This window comes from Salvelinus fontinalis, chromosome 19 (genome assembly GCF_029448725.1).
Source record: "Salvelinus fontinalis isolate EN_2023a chromosome 19, ASM2944872v1, whole genome shotgun sequence".
In the NCBI taxonomy this organism is placed as follows: Eukaryota; Metazoa; Chordata; class Actinopteri; order Salmoniformes; family Salmonidae; genus Salvelinus; species Salvelinus fontinalis.
Window position 1 is genome coordinate 25253353 of NC_074683.1, and position 24418 is coordinate 25277770.

The following is a 24418-nucleotide window of genomic DNA, read 5'->3' on the forward strand; positions in this document are numbered from 1 at the left end:
CTCTCCCATCCTTTCTGTCCTCGGGCTTGTGCGGTGGGGGAGATCTTTGTGGGCTATACTCTACTTTTTCTCATAGTAGCAAGTTAGTGGTCTGTTGATATCCCTTTGGTGGTGTGGGGGCTGTGGGTTGGGTCATATCCTGTCTGGTTGGCCCTGTCCGAGTGTAATTTTGGACGGGGACAGTGTCCCCCCCCCATGTCTCAGTCTCCAGTATCTATGCTGCAATAGTCTATGCGCTGGGGGGCTAGGGTTAGTCTGTCAAACCTTGTGTAATTCTCCTGTATTAACTGGTTTCCTGTGTGATATTAGGTATGTTCCCTCTAATTCTCCCATCTCTCTCTATCCGGGAGGACCTGAGCCCTAGGACCATGCCTCAGGACTACCTGGCATGACGACTCCTGACTGGCCCTGTCCGCAGTCCACTTGGTTGTGCTGCTGATTCAGTTTTCTATTCTGCTTGCGGCTATGGAACCCTGACCTGTTCACCAGTCAGGTTATCTTAGTCCGGTCTTGCTGTGTCGACTCTCTCTCTCTCTTCCCCCTTCTCTGGTAGGGGCCAATGGTGGGAAAGGCCTCACTCACTTACTCACACACTCATACGAGAGGCATACCTCACACACACGGTGGTGGGAAAGGCCTCACTCTCCACTGAATTTCTCTCAGAGACAGCAGGACTGCTGTCATTAGTCATGGGCTAAGTGGGGCTTCAAACTCAGGGGTGACTCACCCCTGAGTTTGTGGGCTATACTCCACCTTGTCTCATGACGGCAGTCCTGCTGTCTCTGAGAGAAATTCAGTGGAGAGTGAGGCCCCACTTGGCCCATGGTAGGGAAAGCATTACAGCTTGCCCTACCAGCCATAGGGATTCTCTCAATCTATGTGTGTGTTTGTTTGTGTCTGTGATATGTCCCTTTATGATATCCATCCTTTCAATCTTTGAAAAGATAATTAATTACTCTCTCCTTATGCTTCAATTTCTCTTGTGATAATTCCAGTCAGAATTCCTGATATACACAGCGTAATTCATGTTATACACAATGTGATAATTATACTGAACAAAAATATAAACGCAACATGTAAAGTGTTGGTTCCATGTTTCATGAGCTGGAATATAAAATCCCAGAAATTGTCCATGAACACAAAAAGCTTATTTTACATCCCTGTTACTGCAACTGTCTCCTTTGCCAAGTTAATTGATCCACCTTACAGGTGTGGCATATCAAGAAGCTGATTAAACGGCATGATCATTACACAGGTGCACCTTGTGCTGGGAACAATACAAGGCCACTTTAAAATGTGCAGTTTTGTCACACAACACAATGCCACAGATGTCTCAAGTTTTGAGAGAGCATGCAATTGGTATGCTGAATGGAATGATGTCCACCAGAGCTGATGCCAGAGATTTGAATGTAAATGTCTTTACCATAAGCTGCCTCCAACATCCTTTTAGAGACTGCAGACCACATGTAGCCACGCCAGCCCAGGACTTCCACATCCGGCTTCTTCACCTGCAGGATCATCTGAGGGGGGATGGGGGGGTGCTGAGGGGTATTTCTGTCTGTAATAAAGCCCTTTTGTGAGGAAAAACTCATTACGATTGGCTGGGTCTGGCTCCCACCGCTGCCCAGTCATGTGAAATCCATAGATTAGGGCCTAATCATTATATGAACTGTAACTGAGTAAAATCTTTGAAATTATTGCATGTACCTTTCATATTTTTGTTCAGTGTAGTTTAGAATTTCAACTAGCCATTTATCTTATAAGCATCTCTTCCCATCTAGTCTTAAAAAAGTTGGAATCATCAGATACACCGCAAGTAATCATTTACTTACTGTGGTTTCTCAACGCATCATATGAAAATTGCTTCATTAAACCAGCAACATGATATCTATCTATGGTCAGAGCATAACTCAATGTAGAACAAGAGTACTAGAACAATAGCCTCTTCCAGGTGTGTGTAGTTCAAAGATCCAACCACAAGGGGGTGGTCTAACTATGAGAGGGTGATTTTAAGGGTGAAATTGTCCCTAGATACAGATCTAGGATTAGCTTGCAATACCAAAAGCCTAACCTCAGCAATTGGGACAAAACACAGACCAGTATGTAGTCGTACCTATGTCTTAATCCTAAAGCACCACTACCAGGTATTCTTCTATCCATCTCCAGGGTTATGATACAGGCCAGAGAATATCTATCTCTCACTCCACTGTTGAGGCTAGACAGTGAAAATAGACAAATTTGCCTGAACACTGACAGAAGCTACTCTTCAGAGACCAACTCTTGAACCACACATCAAACAAGTCCGAGATCGATAGAGAATAACGGAAAAACCCACGTCAATAAAACAGAAAACCTGTATCTATGTTTATAGAGTACAGAGGCCACTAGCAAAAATAGAGATAACACTATATCTACAGCGAACATACTAAATCTACTACAGTTACAAAATTCTACTTGAATAGCATTTACCAGTTTCTCTCTTTCCTCCTTCAACGTTTTGTTTCATTCTCATAGGATTTAACTTCAAGAGATGGAGAGCTGCGTCTGTTTCCCCTTTTATGTGTACTTCAAGTCTAGGTCGATTTGAGCACCGTCTTTTCCTACAGACATCAGTCCTCATATGTTAATAGAAGGTGTAGAATCAGTATGAACTTATACATCTCAAGAGATAACAGTACAGCAGTTTGTAGAGCAGCAGTTCTGAGTGTCCAACTCTATGTAACATAATGACACTGTCTTGGTCATTTCCCGGGGTTCTCTCATTCCTCTCATTGGCCCTGAACAAATTGAGTCTTTCTCTATGTCCCAAATTGCACCCTATCCCCTATGTAGTGCCCTTCTTCGCATGGGCTCTGGTCACAAGTCAGAATATGGTGTAATTTGGGATGGAACCCTGGTTATTGAATGCCAGCTGCCAATGTCAATCATCCATGAGTTTACACTGTACAATTCAACCCTTGGGGACAAGTTTATTGTGTTTTGGGGATGTTACAGTGGTGGCTCATCTTTTGTTGAGCTACAAAAAGGTTTCAATGAAATCTCGTTTTCATTACAAATTGACAAGGTAAAACAGAGTCATCACAACAGTATAATGTAACTACATAACTGGAAATGGGTGTCTGGCTTTCATATAAATGACATCATCATCTCTAATAATCTACATCAGCTAGTTGTTTTTTCTTCTTTAACTTCATACAGATAATGGAGAAGGCTAAAATGCACCATAATATTTGGTTGAGACTTTAGGAATAGTTTCCTTTATTACATCACAAAATACATTTTATTTTTTAATATCCCAAAGAAGCAAGACTTGCAAGTAGAGGCATTTAAACATAACTAAAATCTACAGCTACAAAATTCTACTCCAAATTACATTTACCTTTTGTTGGGCATTGTCTTCCGACAGATGGCGTCATTCTAACGCTCTGTGTTGCCATGAACTATCAGTGCAGACAGAGGCGACGCTTCGCTATCTGACGTGAGACAATGCCTGCTTGGATCTTTCTGTCTCTTCAGACCCAGTCCTCATAGCAGGGAAAAATGTGGAGGAGTAGAATCAGTAATCAGACATATACACAGAAGTCCGTATTGTAAAGGCTATAAAGATTTGTTGCACGATGTGACGTCGCCTCCGGGACCTTCACACTGCAGGCAGGGGGACTGGGTGGACAGGGGATCAGACAGGACGTGGTTAGGGGTCGTGACCTCTAAGTGGCGTATCTCTTGGTCCACTGTCGGGCTATCCTGTCATGCTCGGCTCTGTTGGTCAGGTACTGAGTGGCAATGCTACCAACCAGAGGGTCAGCTGAGGAGAGGAGAGGGAGAAGACAGGAAAAAGATGAGCAACGCATGAGTAAGAGGGTTGAGGAAGTCTAAAATTACTGAAGAGGAAAGGGATGAGACAGTCATGAGTAAGAGGGCGATCTTAGATCACAAAGTCTCAAGCCAGGCATACAGGACTGCTTCGTTTTTTTTGTATAAATGACTTCAATCAAATAGAAACTGAAGCAAGCATCAAGGTAGAAAGATTGAGTAGGATTTCTAAATGTATGGCTGTCCCGTTGTCCCATCCCTGACACAGCGCAAACATTCTACAAGTCAAGTGCAGTGTAATCTCTTTGGTTTTGAGGCTTGCAGTCTGTTACTGGTGTACAGTATATTTACTGTACGTCTGATTGGTTGACCGCTGTGTCACTCACCAGGGTTGCAGTCTGTTACATGTGTACAGTATATCTACTATACACTGACTGTACAAAACATGAAAGAATACCTGCTCTTTCCATGACAGACCGACCAGGTGAATCTATGTGAAAGCTATGATCCCTTATTGATGTCACTTGTTAAACACTTCAAAATCAGTGTAGATGAAGGGGAGACAGGTTAAAGAAGGATTTTTAAGCCTTGAGACAATTGAGACATGGATTGTGTATGTGTTTCATTTAGAGGGTGAATGGGCAAAACAAAAGATTCTAGTGCCTTTTATTAAGTGGTAATAGGTGCCGGGCACACTGGTCTGCATCAAGAACTACAACGCTGCTGGGTTTTTCCCACGTTTAACAGTTTCCCGTGTGTTTCAAAAATGGTCCACAACCCAAAGGACAACCAGCCAACTTGACACAACTGTGGGAAGCATTGGAGTCAACATGGACCAGCATCCCTGTGGAACGCTTTTGACACATTGTGGAGTCCATGTGCCGATGAATACAGGCTGTTCTGAGAGGTAGGGGGGTGCAACTCACTATTAGGAAGGTTTTCTTAATGTTTTGTACACTCAGTGTACTTCTGATTGGTTGATCGCTGTGTCACTCACCAGGGTTGCAGTCTGTTACATGTAGAGTATACATACTATATGTATGAATTGGTTGACCGCTGTGTCACTCACCAGGGTTACAGTCTGTGAGCAGGGAACAGATGGACAGCAGCACCTTGGAGATGGTGAGGGCAGGGCTCCAGTTGTCCTTCAGGATGTCCAGACAGATCACACCCTGACTGTTGATGTTACAGTGGTAGATCCTGGTGCGGAATGTCACCTAGGGAATGAAATAAAGCAGATCTAACATCACCTAAGAAATAACATAAAGTAGATCCAGACAGACCAAACCCTGACTGTCGATGTTACAGTGGTAGATCCAGGTGCAGAACTTCACCTAGGAGACAACATAAAGTAAATACACTGCTCCAAAAAATAAAGGGAACACTTAAACAACACAATGTAACTCCAAGTCAATCACACTTCTGTTAAATCAAACTGTCCACTTAGGAAGCAACACTGATTGACAATACATTTCACATGCTGTTGTGCAAATGGAATAGACAAAAGGTGGAAATTATAGGCAATTAGCAAGACACCCCCAATAAAGGAGTGATTCTGCAGGTGGTGACCACAGACCACTTCTCAGTTCCTATGCTTCCTGGCTGATGTTGACAGACACATGCACATTTGTGGCCTGCTGGAGGTCATTTTGCAGGGCTCTGGCAGTGCTCCTCCTTGCACAAAGGCGGAGGTAGCGGTCCTGCTGCTGGGTTGTTGCCCTCCTACGGCCTCCTCCACGTCTCCTGATGTACTGGCCTGTCTCCTGGTAGCGCCTCCATGCTCTGGAAACTACGCTGACAGACACAGCAAACCTTCTTGCCACAGCTCGCATTGATGTGCCATCCTGGATGAGCTGCACTACCTGAGCCACTTGTGTGGGTTGTAGACTCCGTCTCATGCTACCACTAGAGTGAGAGCACCGCCAGCATTCAAAAGTGACCAAAACATCAGCCAGGAAGCATAGGAACTGAGAAGTGGTCTGTGGTCACCACCTGCAGAATCACTCCTTTATTGGGGGTGTCTTGCTAATTGCCTATAATTTCCACCTTTTGTCTATTCCATTTGAACAACAGCATGTGAAATGTATTGTCAATCAGTGTTGCTTCCTAAGTGGACAGTTTGATTTCACAGAAGTGTGATTTACTTGGAGTTACATTGTGTTGTTTAAGTGTTCCCTTTATTTTTTTGAGCAGTGTATATACAGTTGAAGTCGGAAGTTTAAATACACCTTAGACAAATACATTTAAACTCAGTTTCACAATTCCTGACATTTAATCCTAGTAAAAAGTCCCTGGCTTAGGTCAGTTAGGATCACCACTTTAGTTTAAGAATGTGAAATGTCAGAATAAGAGTAGAGAATGATTTATTTCAGCTTTTATTTCTTTCATCACATTCCCAGTGGGTCAGAACTTTACATACACTCAATTAGTATTTGTTAGCTTTCCCTATAAATTGTTTAACTTGGGTCAAACGTTTTGGGTAGCCTTCCACAAGATCCCACAATAAGTTGGGTGAATTTTGGCCCATTCCTCCTGACAAAGCTGCTGTAACTGAGTCAGGTTTGTTTGCTCGCACATGCTTTTTCAGTTCTGCCCACAAATTTTCTATGGGATTGAGGTCAAGGCTTTGTGATGGCCACTCCAATAGTTGACTTTGTTGTCCTTAAGCCATTTGCCACAACTTTGGAAGTATGCTTGGAGTCATTGTCCATTTGGAAGACCCATTTGCGACCAAGCTTTAACTTCCTGACTGATGTCTTGAGATGTTGCTTCAATATATGCACATAATTTTCCATCCTCATGAAGCCATCTATTTTGTGAAGTGTAACAGTCCCTACTGCTGCAAAGCACCCCACAACATGCTGCCACCCCCATGCTTCACGGTTGGGATGGTGTTTGTTTCATCAGACCATAGTACATTTCTCCAAAAGTACAATCTTTATCCCCATGTGCAGTTGCAAACCATAGTCTGGCTTTTTAGATGGCTGTTTTGGAGCAGTGCGTTCTTCCATGCTGAGCGGCCTTTCAGGTTTTGTCGATATAGGACTTGTTTACTGTGGATATATATAATTTTGTACCGGTTTCCTCCAACATCTTCACAAGGTCCTTTAGTGTTGTTCTGGGATTGATTTGCACCCCCTCCCCCCATGGAAGTTCATCTCTAGGAGACAGAACGCGTCTCCTTCCTGAGCGGTATGGCGGTTGCGTGGTCCCATGGTGTTTATACTTGCGTACTATTGTTTGTACAGATGAACGTGGTACCTTCAGGCATTTGGAAATTGTTCCCAAGGATGAACCAGACTTGTGGAGGTCTACAATTTTCTTTCTGAGGTCTTGGCTGATTTCTTTTGATTTTCCCATGATGTCAAGCAAAGAGGCACTGAGCTTGAAGGTAAGCCTTGAAATACATCCACAGGTACACCTCCAATTGACTCAAACGATGTTAATTAGCCTATCAGAAGCTGCTAAAGCCATGACATAATTTTCTGGAATTTTCCAAGCTGTTTAAAGGCACAGTCAACTTAGTGTATGTGAACTTCTGACCCACTGGAATTGTGATACAGTGAATTGTAAGTGAAATAATCTGTCTGTAAACAATTGTTGGAAAAATTACTTGTGTCATGCAGAAAGTAGGTGTCCTAACCGACTTGCCAAAACTATAGTTTGTTAACAAGACATTTGTGGAGTGGTTGAAAAACGAATTTTAATGACATCAACCTAGTGTATGTAAACTTCCGACTTCAACTGTAGACTGGCTAGGAAACAACACATACATACAGATCAACCGATTGCTGCCCACACCCTCCCACACGACTAGCATCACTACTCTGGACGGTTCTGACTTAGAATATGTGGACAACTACAAATATCTAGGTGTCTGTTTAGACTGTAAACTCTCCTTCCAGACTCACATTAAGCATCTCCAATCCAAAATTAAATCTAGAATCAACTTCCTATTTCGCAACAAAGCCTCCTTCACTCATGCTGCTAAACATACCCGCGTAAAACGGACTACCGATCCTTGACTTCGGCGATGTCATTTACAAAATGGATTCCAACACTCTACTCAGCAAACTGGATGTAGTCTATGACAGTGCCATCCGTTTTATCACCAAAGCCCCATATACTACCCACCACTGCGAACTGTACGCTCTCGTTGGCTGGCCCTAACGACATATCCGTCGCCAAACCCACTGGTTCCAGGTCATCTATAAGTCTTCGGTAGGTAAAGCCCTACCTTATCTCAGCTCACTGGTCACCATAGCAACACCCACCCGTAGCACGCGCTCCAGCAGGTATATTGCACTGGTCATCCCCAAAGCTAACACTTCCTTTGGCCGCCTTTCCTTCCAGTTCTCTGCTGCCAATGAATTGCAAAAATCTCTGAAGCTGGAGTCTTATAACCCCCTCTCTAACTTTAAGCATCAGCTGTCGGAGCAGCTTACCAATCACTGTACCTGTACACAGCCAATCTGTAAATAGCACACCCGACTACCTCATCCCCATATTATTACTTACCCTCTTGCTCTTTTGCACCCCAGTATCTCTACTTGCACATCATCATCTGCACATCTATCACTCCAGTATTAATGCTGAATATAATTATTTTCACCTCTAGGGCCTATTTATTGCCTTCCTCCCTTCTCTTCTACATTTGCACACACTGTACATAGATTTTTCAATTTTTCTTTTCTTTTGTGTTATTGACTGTACGTTTGTTTATGTGTAACTCTGTGCTGTTGTTTTTGTCGCACTGCTTTGCTTTATCTTAGCCAGGTCGCAGTTGTAAATGAGAATTTGTTCTCAACTGGCCTATCTGGTTAAATAAAGGTGAAATAAATAAAATAAATAAAAAATCTGATTTCAATTACTGTAGAATCTTGTACTGTGACCACAATTGGGACTTTGAATGGAATTTGAATTCATAACCTCTCGGTCGCTAACAACCTGAAATGTCCTGCTACAGTGCAGCTACAACACCAGATCTGTGAGTGTGAAATACATATGGGCCACATACTTATTGGCAGGAATGCATTTCTGCATTATTCAACGCTGCCCAGAATCAAGTAAATAATTGTGCAATTATCACCACCAACGTAACATTAACGTAAAACTAGCAGTGCTCAAGCAACTGTTGTAGCAGTTTAAGTGTTTAAGGGATTAAGGGTTTAAGGGTTATGCCGATGCAAGTCAAGCACCTCTTTTCTGCAAACTTTGTAAGAGCATGCTACACTAATGAGCTGCAATGTAAAGAGGTTATTGTGCTTTTTCCAGTAAGTTAATGGCAACTTGTTGCTGTGAATTTGTCATGTTTTACTTGGAAACTACTAATTAGTAAGTTATTGTCAAATTAACAGATACATTCTGCCAATTTTTGGGGGACAGTAACCTTTAGGACACTTGCTACCACTAGCAATCTTTGCTCGTAACCTACTGTGCCTTCACTGATTCTTCTGTTGACAACATACACATCACTTGCTGATTGGCAGCATAGTTCGTTGTTGTATATTTAATGACAAAATACAGTTCAGCTGTAGAAATACATAAAAAGTAGCTGGTAACTTACTATAAAATAATCAGTGTATCATGTTAATTTGCATGATGGCCAAAAAGTAGTCTACCCATGTGCATTGCAATTGACAGTAAACATATATCAAAACACTAATACAGTATCCTATTACAGCAATGGCTAACATGTTGGACCACATTATTTCACCTGTGGAAAATCACATGATTTGACATTTCACATGTGAAATTATGTTAACACTTCACATGTGAAAACATGTTATTGGAACACTTCACATGTGACATTTCACATGTGAAAACATGTTTTTGGAACACTTCACAAATTTGGTTTTGAAACTTCACATATGTTTTTCACATGTGAAATGTCATGTGATGTCACTGTTCAGCTAAAGTATGACCCCACCTGGGATTTGAACACACAACCTCTGGATTTGAGGTATACTGCCCTTACTGCTGCACAACAAAGTCTATAACATTCCCATACACATTCAACAACTATAATACATCTCTGCACTTAGCAAAAGAGTGACATCTGCACTGCTATTTTAGTTATCAGTTATTCTGACTATTCTCTCATCATTGATTACATTTACTTATTTCAGCAATTTGAGGGTTTTCTGTGACGTTGTCTAATGTTGGTGGGCATATTATTTTACTTTAATGTTACACCTGAATCTCAGATTTGCTAAAAATACACTGAATCAGGTGAGTGTATTTTTAACAAATCTGAGATGTACTTTGAATTCCAAAGTCTAGGAATACAGGTGACATGAGTTAATGACACAGACATGGTGGCGTAGTAGGACGATTGGAATGCAGTGAACCAAGAGGTTGTGAGGTTTAATCCCAGGTAAAGACATGTTGAATAATAATTACTATATAAATAAACATACACAATGTAGTTATATGTGTCCAATATGTAAGTTGAAAACACTGTGTGTGTATCATGAAGACACATTTTTGTTTGCAGGGCATCACCTGTGAAATCTCGAGTTAAAACTTGAGTCCACAAGTGAAAGGTTATGCGATCACGTGAACATCCACATGTGAAATACCATCACGTGAAGTGTTCCAAAAACACATAGTTTCACGTGAAATATCACGTGAAATGTTACAAAAACACATGATTTCACATGTGGAAATGTCACATGTGAAATCATGTGATTTTCCACATGTGAAATCATGTGGTGTTTACATAAGGGAAGTCTTTTAATATCCATCCCATTGAGGCCTTCTCTCTCTGAGCAGCCCTTATTGCAGGGGAAACCAATAAGGGCCACGCACAGCCAATGATCTTAATGATACCACTAGCTGTTTATGGCTTTCACATTAGAGGGAGAGAGAGATAAGAGAGAGAGAAAGAGACAGAGAGCGAGAGAGAGAGAAAGAGAAAGAGAGGAGAGAGAGAGTAGACTTGTTCAAAGGCGGTGTGGTTCCCCTCCATGCTACCAATTACCCTGGGGTCTGACTCCCTCTCCCTCTCCAGTCAAACTGTATATGCCATCTTTATGACATGTTAATAGAAACCAGACGAGCCAGACTGAGTCTTGTATTACCATAACCACTGTAAAGGCTAATCCCATCACTGTAAACAGGGGATTTGTGTTGAATAATAAAACTGTTAGACAGAGCAAACATATCATGACACCCCCTCAGTCCAGTATAGAGTGGTACAGCTTTTAGTTCTGAGGATGATTTCTCCTAAATAGATTATGTTAGTTTTATGTGAAATGGGATTGCTTTCTATGAAATAACCCTACTGCTCCCCTCCACTAGCAGAAAGCTATTATGATCCTGATTATATCCACCTCCCATATAGTTTTCTCAGAAACATAATAGGCAGTGTAGCCTGTTGTAGCCTATTACTGAGAATATACGCTTCTAAAAAAGAGGCGCCCCTGCAGTGCCTATAACAGACAAGAAGCTGCATCCCAAAAGGCACCCTACTCCCTGCCTTTAGAAAGTATTCATACCCCTTGAATTATTCCACCTTTTTGTTGTGTTACAGCCTGATTTAAAAATTAATTAAATATTTATTTTTTTACACACAATACCCCCTAACGACAAAGTGAAAACATGTTTATTGAAATGTTTGCACATTTATTGAAAATTAAAAACAGAAATGTCTCATTTACATAAGTATTCACACCCCTGGGTCAATCCTTTGTAGAAGCACATTTGACAGGGATTATAGCTGTGAGTCTTTCTGGGTAAATCTCTAAGCTTTCCACACCTGGATTGCGCAACATTTGTCCATTATTCTTTTGAAATTTCTTCAAGCTCTGTCAAATTGGTTGTTGATCATTGCTAGACAACCATGTTCAGGTCTTGCCATAGATCTTCAAGTAGATTTAAGTCAAAACTGTAACTCGGCCACTCAGGAACATTCACTGTCTTCTTGGTAAGCAACTACAGTGTAGATTTGGCCTTGTGTTTTAGCTGCATTCCATTTATTTTTTACCCTGAAAAACTCCCTAATCCTTAACGATTACAAGCATACCCATAACATAATGCACCCACCACTATACTTGAAAATATGGGGCTCCCGAGTGGGGCAGCGGTCTAAGGCATTGCATTGCATGCAGCAGTGCTAGAGGCATTACTACGGTGTTGGGTTCATATCCTGGGCTGTGCCACAACCAGCCGTGGTCGTGAGTCCCATAGGACAGTGCACAATTGGCCAAGCGTCTTCTGACTTAGGGGAGGGTTTGGCCAGTGGGGCTTTACTTGGCTCATTGTGCTCTAATGACTCATTGTGGTGGGCCGGGTGCCTGTAGGCTGACCCCAAATGCCAGTTGAACAGTGTATCCTCCGAAACATTGGTGCGGCTGGCTGGTGGGTCTTAAGGACGTTGTTAGGTGGGTCATGTTTCTGGCGGACACATGACTTCAAATCAAATTTTATTGGTCACATACACATGGCTAGCAGATGTTAATGCGAGTGTAGCGAAATGCTTTTCCTTCTAGTTCCGACATTGCAGCAGTATCTAACAAGTATTCTAACAATTTCACAACTACCTAATACACACAAATGTAAAGTGATGGAATAAGAATATGTACATATAAATATATGGATGAGCGATGGCCGAGTGGCATAGGCAATATGCAATAGATGGTATAAAATACAGTATATACATATGGGATGAGTAATGTAAGATATGTAAACATTATTAAAGTGGCACTTTTTAAAAGTGACAAGTGATCCATTAATTAAAGTGGCTGGAGAGTTGAGTCAGTATATAGGCAGCAGTCTCTCTGTGTTAGCGATGGATGTTTAACAGTCTGATGGCCTTGAGATAGAAGCTGTTTTTCAGTCTCTCGGTCCCAGCTTTGATGCACCTGTACTGACCTCGTCTTCTGGATGGTAGCGGAGTGGCTCGGGTGGTTGTAGTCTTCGATGATCTTCTTGGGCTTCCTGTGACATCAGGTGCTGTAGGTGTCCTGGAGGGCAGGTAGTTTGCCCCCGGTGATGCCTTGTGCAGACCGCACCACCCTCTGGAGAGCCTTGCGGTTGAAGGCGGTGCAGTTGGCATACCAGGCGGTGATACAGCCCAACAGGATGCTCTCAATTGTGCGTCTGTAAAAGTTTGTGAGTGTTTTAGGTGTCAAGCCAAATGTTGCTGTTGCACCTTCTTCACCACGCTGTCTGTGTGGGTGGACCACTTCAATTTGTCCGTGATGTGTACGCCGAGGAACTTAAAACGTTTCACCTTCTTCACTGCTGTCCCGTTGATGTGGATAGGGGGTGCTCCCTCTGCTGTTTCCTGAAATCCACTATCATCTCCTTTGTTTTGTTGACATTGAGTGAAAGGTTGTTTTCCTGACACCACACTCCGAGTGCCCTCACCTCCTCCCTGTAGGCTGTCCCGTCGTTGTTGGTAATTTAAGCCCACCACTGTTGTGTCGTCTGGAAACTTGATGATTGAATTGGAGGCGTGCATTGCTGCGCAGTGATGGGTAAAAAGGGATTAGAGGAAGGGGCTGAGCACGCACCCTTGTGGGGCCCCAGTGTTGAGGATCAGCGAAATGGAGATGTTGTTTCCTACCTTCACCACTTGGGGGCGGCCCGTCAGAAAGTCCAGGACCCAATTGCACAGGGCGGGGTTGAGACCCAGGGCCTCAAGCTTAATGATGAGCTTGGAGGGTACTATGGTGTTGAATGCTGAGCTGTAGTCAATGAACAGCATTCTTACAAAGGTATTCCTCTCGTCCAGATGGGATAGGGCAGTGTGCAGTGTGCAGTGTGATGGTGATTGCATTGTCTGTGGACCTGTTGGGGCGGTATGCAAACTGAAGTGGGTCTAGGGCACAGGTGTCAAACTCATTCCACGGAGGGCCGAGTGTCTGCGGGTTTTCGCTCCTCCCTTGTACTTGATTGATGAATTAACATCACTAATTAGTTAGGAACTCCCCACACCTGGTTGTCTAGGGCTTTATTGAAAGGAAAAACCAAAAACCTGCAGACACTAGGCCCTCCATGGAATGAGTTTGACACCCCTGGTCTAGGGTGTCAGGTAAGGTGGAGGTGATATGATCCTTGACTAGTCTCTCAAAGCACTTCATGATGACAGAAGTGAATGCTACAGTGCGATAGTCATTTAGTTCAGTTATCTTTGCTTTCTTGGGTACAGGAACAATGGTGGCCATCTTGAAGCATGTGGGGACAGCAGACTGGGATAGGGAGCGATGTCCGTAAACATACCAGCCAGCTAGTCTGCATACCTTCGCCTCTCCTGAGCCCGTTGGGGAGTTGCAGCGATGAGCCAAGATTGAAACAAGTGGGTATAATAACAATATGGAGAGTGGTATTCAGTAATCTGTTGGATTTGCCCCAAACATAACACTTTGTATTCAGGACAAAAAGTAAATGTCTTTGGAACATTTTTTGCAGTATTACTTTGGTGCCTTGTTGCAAACAGGATGCATGTTTTCCTTCTTTTCACTCTGTCCCTTAGGTTAGTATTGTGGAGTAACTACAATGTTGTTGATCCATCCTCAGTTATCTACTATCACAGCCATTAAACTCTGTAACTCTTTTAAAGTCACCATTGGCATCATGGTGAAATCCCTGAGTGGTTTCCTTCCTCTCCGGTTAGGAAGGACGCCTGTATTTTTGTTGTGACTAGGTGTATTGATACACCATCCAAAGTGTAATTAATAGCTTCACCATGCTCAAAGGGATATTTAAATGTTTTACCCACCTACCAATAGGTGCCCTTCTTTGCGAGGCATTGGAAAACCTTCCCCCCTTGCCTTTGTGGTTAAATCTGTTTGAAATTCACTGCTCGACTGAGGGACCTTACAGATAACAGTATGTGTGGAGAACAGAGATGAGGTAGTCATTCTTAAATCATGTTAAACACTATTGCACAGAGAGTGAGTCCATGCAACTTATTATGGGACTAGTTAAGCACATGTTTACTCCTGCTTGCCATACAAAGGGGTTGAATAGTTATTGACTCTATACATTTCCACTTTTCATTTTTTATTCATTTGGAAACATTTCTAAAAACATAATTCCACTTTGACATTATGTGGTATTGTGTGTATACTTTCTGAAGGCACTGTAGTGCACTACTTTTGACCAGTGCACTACTTTTGACCAGAGCCCTAAGGGCCTGGGTCAAAAGTAGTGCACTATGTAGGGAATAGTGGGCATTTGGCTGCTGCTACTGCCTCTCTTTCTCAATAATAACAGCATTGTGTTAAATGGCTCAGGGTTATTTTGGTCCCCTGGTCTCCACAGTCATGTGACAGTAGAGCAGAGTGCTGTAGTGTAACTGCTGCTGTGTAGTAGCCTCAAGGAGATGATGGCTGGGCAGCGCCACAGTTAGTCAAAAACACAAGACAAGACAAGACATCATGTTAATCAGCCTCAAGGTTTCAATTGATGACCTCAGCAAACTCCTGTCAGCCCTGACCTCCATGTAGAACAATAGAGGACTAACTGCAGACAGAGGCAGCGTCCTAAACGGCACCCTATTCCCTACATAGGGAACAAGGTGACATTTGGGACACGAGCAGAGGCTCCCATGTTACTGAACTGTTTAACCAACCACCTCTAAACCTATAAAGCAAGTGAATAAAGCGTACAGTACCTTTGGTGGCTTGAAGGGGTAGTCGGATGAGAAGGTGATATCTAGGAAGAAGACCCCTCCCTCGTACACAGAGCCTGGTGGTCCCAGGATGGTGGATCTCCATTCATAGATGTTGTCTCCCTTGGGTCCCGCACTGCAAATACACATAGACAACAGCCAGAGTAAGTGAAACCCTTTCTGCTTTTATTCTTAAGCCTGACAAAGACTTACAGGTCAAAACGTTATACTCAATAAAACTGTGGAGACATTCAATAATGTGAGGGTACCTATTACACCTCAGTTCTTCAGTTAGAGACCAGCATCACTCCTCCAGACCCTTTTAAATGGATGTAAATGGACAAGCTATCACAGGGTAAAGCCAGACAGTCAGGGCTCTACCTGAATAGGCTGTAGAAGCATATCTTAACAGGAGAGATAGCTATGTGTTAATGTAGCACTCAGACAAGCAGGTGAATGAGGGGGTGGAGGCTGCCTGTAGCAGACAGACACTTATCTACACTGTCCTCACTATTCACCCTCGGCTCTATTACCATGTGATGAAAAGACATCACACACACATGCGCGCGCGCACACACACACACACGTCTGTCAGTAGCCTTGAAAGAGAGAAAGAGACAGAGAGAGACAGAGAGAGAGAGAGAGAGAGCGAGAGAGAGACAGAGAGACAGAGAGGCCACTCACCACTCACCAGTCTCTCAGTAAAGTACGCGACCCATTGTCAATAGGACAGTTGATAAAAATACACCCTGATTACAGCACTGTCAATAATACGGGTGTAAATAAAATCAATACGACTGTATAAATGTATGATCACTAGCCTTGTCCCATATTGTATACGATGTCAGTCAGAGAAGTTAAATCAAACACAGGCTGAGCATTATTCTAATCCTGGTTTTGGAGCAAAATAAAAGTTTGTTTTACCCATAAGATCTAGAGTCTAGACAAAGAACTCTGAGCTAGAGGACAAAGGGACAGAATGCCAAAACAGGTGATGATGCTTTAACTATAGCCATCTGTCCTTCACTGGATATATCTGGTGGTAGAGACGGATCAATCTTTTCACATCTTTCTTCCACACATCAATCTGAGAAGCCTTCAGCAGAGGCATGAGAAGCCCTTCTTTAAGCTGCCAGCCTGGCTGTCTGAGACACTCCCTCACCTTGTTACCTGATCTCACTGTTACTATACAGGAAACTTTCATTTAGGAATAACGGTACATCTAGCCTGGTACTAGATTTGTTTGCCCTGTATTATAGTTAACTTTGGGTAACACTTTATTTGGATAGTCTATCTGAAGATGCTCTACAGACTATCTACAGACTAGCAGTAACATTTAAACTATCTATTAAGCCACACCAAAGCTCTAACCATAACCTTAACCCTTACCCTAACCCTTATTCTAAACCTTACCCTAACCGTAACCTTAGCAAGCAGTTGCTTATCAACAGAGTTTGTTGATAGTATGACCATCTGTAGAGTATCTACAGATGGAAGAGCAGCACTAACCAAATAAAGCGTGACCCAACTATGACCATAGGAGTCGGCTATACAGCACAAACAGATCTGGGATCAGGCTTATGTAAACCTGTCCCTTAATGTACATATCTCAAGGAAACTAGGATATGTTTTGTGCAGAGTTCCACAGCCTACAACCTGTTCAGGCCAGCATCCCGGAGTCGCCTCTTCACTATTGAGTTTGAGACTGGTGTTTTGCGGGTACTATTTAATGAAGCTGCCAGTTGAGGACTTGTGAGGCGCCTGTTTCTCAAACTAGACACTCTAATGTACTTAGGGGGGCCTCCACTCCTCTTTCTATTCTGGTTAGAGACAGTTTGCGCTGTTCTGTGAAGGGAGTAGTACACAGCGTTGTATGAGATCTTCAGTTTCTTGGCAATTTCTCGCATGGAATAGTCTTCATTTCTCAGAATAAGAATAGACTGATAAGTTTCAGAAGAAAGTACTTTGTTTCTGTCCATTTTGAACCTGTAATCGAACCCACAAATGCTGATGCTCCAGATACTCAACTAGTCTAAAGGAGGCCAGTTTCATTGCTTCTTTAATCAGAACAAGAGTTTTCAGCTGAGCTAACATAATTGCAAAAGGGTTTTCTAATGATCAACTAGCCTTTTAAAATTATAATCTTGGATTAGCTAACACAACGTACCATTGGAACACAGGAGTGATGGTTGCTGATAATGGGCCTCTGTACAACTATGTAGATATTCCATTAAAAATCAGCCGTTTCCAGCTACAATAGTCATTTACAACATTAACCCTGTCTACACTGTATTTCTGATCAATTTGATGTTATTTTAATGGACAAAAAAATGTGCCTTTCTTTCTAAGTAAACCCCAAACTTTTGAACGGTTGTATATCTACTATTTCAGAATCATGTTGACTCTAATGCTTCCCACAGCTGTGTCAAGTTGGCTGGATGTCCTTTGGGTGGTGGACCATTCTTGATACACACGGGAAACTGTTGAGTGTGAAAAATTCAGCACTGTTGCAGTTGTTGACACAAACCAGTGCGCCTGGTACCTACTACCATACCCCTTTCAAAGGCACTTAAATATTTTGTCTTGCCCATTCTCACTCTGAACGGTACACATACACAATCCATGTCTCAATTGTCTCAAGGCTTAGCAATCCTTCATTAACCTGTCTCATCTACACTGATTGAAGTGGATTTAACAAGTGACATCAATAAGGGATCATAGCTGTCAATTGGATTCACCGGTTCAGTCTATATCATGGAAAGAGAAGTTGTTCTTAATGTTTTGTCCACTCTGTATATCACTCATTGGCCTATTCCTCTGTTCTGGCACATATCTACTATTCACAGGGATCCTCTCAGAATCCCTCACCCTTCATCCACTACTTTCTTCACTGCCTCAGAATACGACACCTTCTGCACTACTCTGACCCTGGCCACGTCAACCTACCGCTCTCACACCAGACACCTCCGATCCCCAGTAACATGGGCACCACTACAGTTGACACTAGAGGTCGACCGATTAATCGGAATGGCCGATTAATTAGAGCCTATTTCAAGTTTTCATAACAATCGGAAATCTGTATTTTTGGACACCGATTTGGCCGATTTTTCTTTTTTCTTTTTACACCATTATTTAACTAGGCAAGTCAGTTTAGAACACATTCATATTTTCAATGACGGCCTAGGAACGGTGGGTTAACTGCCAGATTTTTACCTTGTCAGCTCGGGGATTCAATCTTTCAACCTTACAGTTAACTTGTCCAATGCTCCAACCACCTGCCTTACATTGCACTCCACGAGGAGCCTGCCTGTTACGCGAATGCAGTAAGAAGCCAAGGTAAGTTGCTAGCTAGCATTAAACTTATCGTATAAAAAACAATCAATCAATCATAATCACTAGTTAACTACACATGGTTGATGATATTACTAGTTTATCTAGCGTGTCCTGCGTTGCATATAATCAATGCGGTGCGCATTCGCGAAAAAGGACTGTCGTTGCTCCAACGTGTACCTAACCATAAACATCAATGCCTTTCTTAAAATCAATACCTAAGTATATATTTTTAAACCTGCCTATTTAGTTAATATTGCCTGCTAACATGAATTTCTTTAAACTAGGGAAATGGTGTCAGGGAATATGCAGCAGTTTGGGCCGCCTGGCTCGTTGCGAACTGTTTGAAGACTATTTCTTCCTAACAAAGACAGCCAACTTCACCAAACGGTGGATGATTTAACAAAAGCGCATTTGCGAGAAAAAAAAAGCACAATCGTTGTACGACTGTACCTAACCATAAACATCAATGCCTTTCTTAACTTCTTGCAACTATAGGGGGTGCTGTTTCGCATTAGCATAATTTGCTCTACAGATTAAACTGCCTAGTACTCAATTCTTGCTCGTACAATATGCATTTTATTATTATTATTGGATAGAAAACACTCTCTAGTTTCTATAGCCGTTGGAATTTTGACTCTGAGTGAAACAGAACTCCTTCTACAGCACTTTTCATCATAGGGAGTCAGATTTCAAACATTTTGGCCACTGATCTGGAGTCAGTTTAAAGCTCACTGTAAATGCTATGGAGAAACAGACACTGCTTACGTCTTCCCCTGGGTGTCAGTGCATGATGACGCTTTGAATGGAGTCAATTGAGCAATCAGGGGCTGAATAAAACACTAAATACCGGAAGTAACTTCCTTTGGCTGCCTGCGCGTGGCGCGCTAAGGACATCCGACTCGCCTCCTTCCAAGCGTTAGTTTAGCCAGTAATATTTCTCCGGTCATATTTTTACTCGTTATAGGTGTTAACAGCATCATAAGGTAGTTAATTTGAACCGTTTTATAGCAATTTATATCCGTTTAGTGCGATTTTGAGGCATTTCTACGTGATGCTCTTTGAAGAGCCGGGCACGTTTCGGGGTCCCGGTCGAACGTTAGTGGGCATTTCGACAGACAAGAGGACATCTTTCGACCAAAAGAAGATTAGACCCAAGAAAGGATTCATTGCCCAAGATTCTGATGGAAGATCGCCTCATAGTAAGAAATATTTAAGATGATAAATCGTTGTTCTGTAGAAAAATGTTATACGCACGTTCCGCCATTTTGTTAGGTATAGCTTTGCTTGGCGCAACCTGTATTGAAAAGTAAGGATAATTTAAAAAATGTAATTCCGCGATTGTATTAAGAATTAAATTGTCTATCAATCGCTGTCCACCCTATATTTTTTAGTCAAGTTTATGAGTATTTATGTATAAGACTAGATCACTGTCTAATATGGTGCACGACATTTTCTGACCAGTTGGGCTACTTTTGTCATTGTCTAACCATGATTTTGGTGGCTAAATATGCAAATTTTCGAACAAACTCTATATGTATGTTGTAATATGATGTTACAGGAGTGTCATCTGAAGAATTCTGAGAAGGTTAGTGAAAAAATTAATACATTTTGGCGATGATAACGATTTCGCTCTCTTTGGCATGAATCAGTGCTCGGGTAACGTTTGCATATGTGGTATGCTAATATAACGATTTATTGTGTTTTCGCCGTAAAACACTTAGAAAATCTGAAATGTTGTCTGAATTCACAAGATCTGTGTCTTTCCATTGCTATGTGCTGTGTATTTTTAAGAAATGTTTTATGATGAGTAAATTGGTAATACAAGTTGCTCTCTGTAGTAATTCTAGTCGCTTTGGTGAGATTTGTGATGGTGGCTGCAATGGCAAACTATGATTTATACCTGAAATATGCACATTTTTCAAACAAAACCTATCCTATACCATAAATATGTTATCAGACTGTCATCTGATGAGGTTTTTTCTTGGTTAGTGGCTATCAATATCTTTATTTGGCCGAATTGGTGATAGCTACTGGTGGAGAGAGAAAATGGTGGACAAAGAAAAATGGTGTCTTTTGCTAACGTGGTTAGCTAATAGATTTACATATTTTGTCTTCCCTGTAAAACATTTTAAAAATCTGAAATGGTGGCTTTATTCACAGGATCTGTATCTTTCATTAGGTGTCTTGGACTTGTGATTTAAGGATATTTAGATGCTACTATTTAATTGTGACGCTATGCTAGCGATGCTACTCAGTGTGGGGGGGGGTGGGGGGTGCTCCCGGACCCGGGGTAGATACTCGTGAAAGGTTAATGACCTAAGGCTCGTATTTCTGTGTGTTATTATGTTATAATTAAGTCTATGATTTGATATTTGATAGAGCAGTCTGACTGAGCGATGGTAGGCAGCAGCAGGCTCGTAAGCATTCATTCAAACAGCACTTTCGTGCATTTTGCCAGCAGCTCTTTGCAATGCTTCAAGCATTGTGCTGTTTATGACTTCAAGCCTATCCACTCCCGAGATTAGGCTGGTGTAACCGATGTGAAATGGCTAGCTAGTTATTGGGGTGCGCGCTAATAGCGTTTCAAACGTCACTCGCTCTGAGACTTGGAGTAGTTGTTCCCCTTGATCTGCATGGGTAACGCTGCTTCGAGGGTGGCTGTTGTCGATGTGTTCCTGGTTCGAGCCCAGGTAGGAGCGAGGAGAGGGACGGAAACTATACTGTTACACTGGCAATACTAAAGTGCCTATAAGAACATCCAATAGTCAAAGGTATATGAAATACAAATCGTATAGAGAGAAATAGTCCTATAATAACTACAACCTAAAACTTCTCAACTGGGAATATTGAAGACTCATGTTAAAAGGAACCACCAGCTTTCACATGTTCTCATGTTCTGAGCAAGGAACTTAAATGTTAGCTTTCTTACATGGCACATATTGCACTTTTACTTTCTTCTCCAACACTTGGTTTTTGCATTATTTAAACCAAATTGAACATGTTTCATTATTTATTTGAGGCTAAATTGGATTTTATTGATGTATTATATTAAGTAAAAATAAGTGTTCATTCAGTATTGTTGTAATTGTCATTATTACAAAAAAAAATAAAAAAATAGGCCGATTGATCGGAATCGGCTTTTTTTGGTCCTCCAATAATCGGTATCGGTGTTGAAAAATCATAATCGGTCGACCTCTAGTTGACACACACAACTTTTCCCACCAAAACTACAAATTTCTCTGTCCCATGTCCTCCTGCACACTTCCCACATCTTGGAGTCTCCCTCCTACACACTGCTGCAACATGCCCATAAACGTGACACCTATAACAGCGCAGTGTAATTGGCACAACAGCTCTAACAGCATAACTCATATATCATAACATTACTTTGTCAGGTAAAGACTCTGAATCAAAGCTCAAAATAACAGACCGTTACACCTCTGTTTCACGACGCTCCCCACTGAATCTGCGTCGCAACGAACAGTTGGTGTCACAAACACCAGGAATCTTCAACTTAAATTGCTCCACCTCCACACTTAACATTACCCCAGAAATCACTCCCTTCAATGGTGCAAAGCAAGATACAGGGCTTTCCCCAAGTTGCATCGCACGGAGCGCCTGTGCCCCCCGAGCTAAAGTAATACAAACAAACATCACAAGTCCACTTCGGGTTACCTTCACCAACTCAACAGCACCCACCATCTTTTTCACCCAACCTGAAACCACCCATGGATCAGCCAAAAGGCCTGGTTCCACCCTCTCAAAAATCTCCCTCCCACTGGAACAAATGTATCTTTATCCTAACCATGTCTATCAATGCAAGGCTCGGGCTTCGAGCTCCTCACAACACCTTCTACTCCTTCCATTTCACCTCCAGAACTCGACCTGGCGTCCGGCTCACTCTGTTTGAACTTGACACTAATCTTCCTCAACATACCTTCTCCACCATCATCGCTAGCCCCAACCTACATGTACAAATTACCTTGACTAACCTGTACCCCTGCACATTAACTCAGTTTCCGGTACACCCTGTATATAGCCCTGTTATTGTTATTATATTGTGTTACTGTCACGTCCTGACCATAGTTCTTGTGTGTTTTGCTTGTTTAGTGTTGGTCAGGACGTGAGCTGGGTGGGCATTCTATGTTGTGTGTCTAGTTTGTCTGTTTCTGTGTTCAGCCTAATATGGTTCTCAATCAGAGGCAGCTGTCAATCGTTGTCCCTGATTGAGAATCATATATAGGTGGCTTGTTTTGTGTTGGGGATTGTGGGTGGTTGTCTTCTGTCTGTGTGTTCTGCACCAGATAGGACTGTCTCGGTTTTCACATTTGTTATTTTGTATTTTGTATAGTGTTCACGTTATTGTCTCTTCTTTATTAAATCATGTTGAACACTAACCGCGCTGCATTTTGGTCCTCTCCTTCACCCCAGGAAGAAAGCCGTTACAGTTACTTTTTATTTATTTGGTAAATATTTTCTTAACTCTTAAGGACTTGTAAGTAAGCATTTCACACTAAGGTCTACACCTGTTGTACTCGGCGCATGTGACAAATACAGTTTGATTTGAATTTTACAGATTCAAAACCATCCTCCTCCCTTCACCAATTACCCTACACCTGAAAATATTCAACTTTTCCAAGCCAAAATCTCTTTTTAGCCTCCTCGAGACATGCTAAGCCCTGTACTCCCTCCACTTCAAACTCAAACTGCTTCCCCTGCCCGAGTCATGTAGCCGATCGTTCCACTCAGAGAGTTCATGGAAATTAACACGATCGAGAACAACACCACATGACTGAAACGATTTCTTGAATCAAATGTCCTGTTCTGTTGTGCTGAAATGTAGGTAAGGTGACAGACATTCCTAACACTGATCTGATTAAAAGGCATGGAAAACTACATCAATGACTAAAATGCATTCTAAACAGGATGATAGGAAAAAAATAATAATCTGAACACTAAGGAGATATGGGTGTTCTCCTGGTTGGAAACTGACTGGAAAAAGCTGACTATCATGTTTAATCTTGCATTCTAAACACCTGTGTTCAAGATGAGAACACCTATTGGCAAATCTAAATGCCTAATGTGTAAGTTTTCAACACTGATGTTTAGGTTATAAACGTGCCACGTTTCATGGTTTTACAGTGTAGTAATTGGGTAAATAAATTAAACAAACTCCAGTAGGCTAATCTTTTTTAAGACAGTATTAATTGCTCCCGAGTGGCGGAGCGGTCTAAGGCAATGCATCTCAGTGCTAGAGGCGTTACTACAGACCCTGGTTTGATCCTGGGTTGCATCACAACCGGCCGTGATCGGGAGACCCATAGGGCGGCACACAATTGGCACAGCGTCATCCGGGTTAGGGGAAGGTTTGGCCAGGGTAGGCCGTCATTGTAAAATAAGAATTTGTTCTTAACTGGCTTGCCTGGTTAAATAAAAAAATAATATTGTATTATAGTATAATACAACTGATATATCGGCCGATATTGGCCTTTTAACACTATATAACAGTACAGGCCGATAACTCCACCGATACCGATATTCAATAAATAGGATGAAAAGGGAATCTCGTGCTTATCAGAACACATGTGGCCATTGTCAAGATGTGCCATTATTGTCACAATGTATGAAATCAACATTTGAAGCATAGTTATT

The 24418-nt window shown here is 42.1% G+C and overlaps 1 protein-coding gene across 2 annotated transcripts in view; it reads right to left on the bottom strand.

Moving 5' to 3' along the window:
* Positions 1-2944: 2944 nt before the first annotated feature.
* Positions 2945-24418, bottom strand: part of LOC129816550 (ubiquitin-conjugating enzyme E2 E3) — a 61506-nt gene continuing 40032 nt past the window's right edge. For both annotated transcript variants that reach the window (XM_055871134.1, XM_055871133.1), the window contains exons 4-6: positions 15437-15569; positions 4883-5030; positions 2945-3805 (exon numbers count right to left, since the gene is read on the bottom strand). In XM_055871134.1, coding sequence (XP_055727109.1) covers positions 3708-3805; positions 4883-5030; positions 15437-15569 — 379 coding nt within the window. In that variant the 3' untranslated portion in view covers positions 2945-3707. The remainder of the gene's footprint in view (positions 3806-4882; positions 5031-15436; positions 15570-24418) is intronic.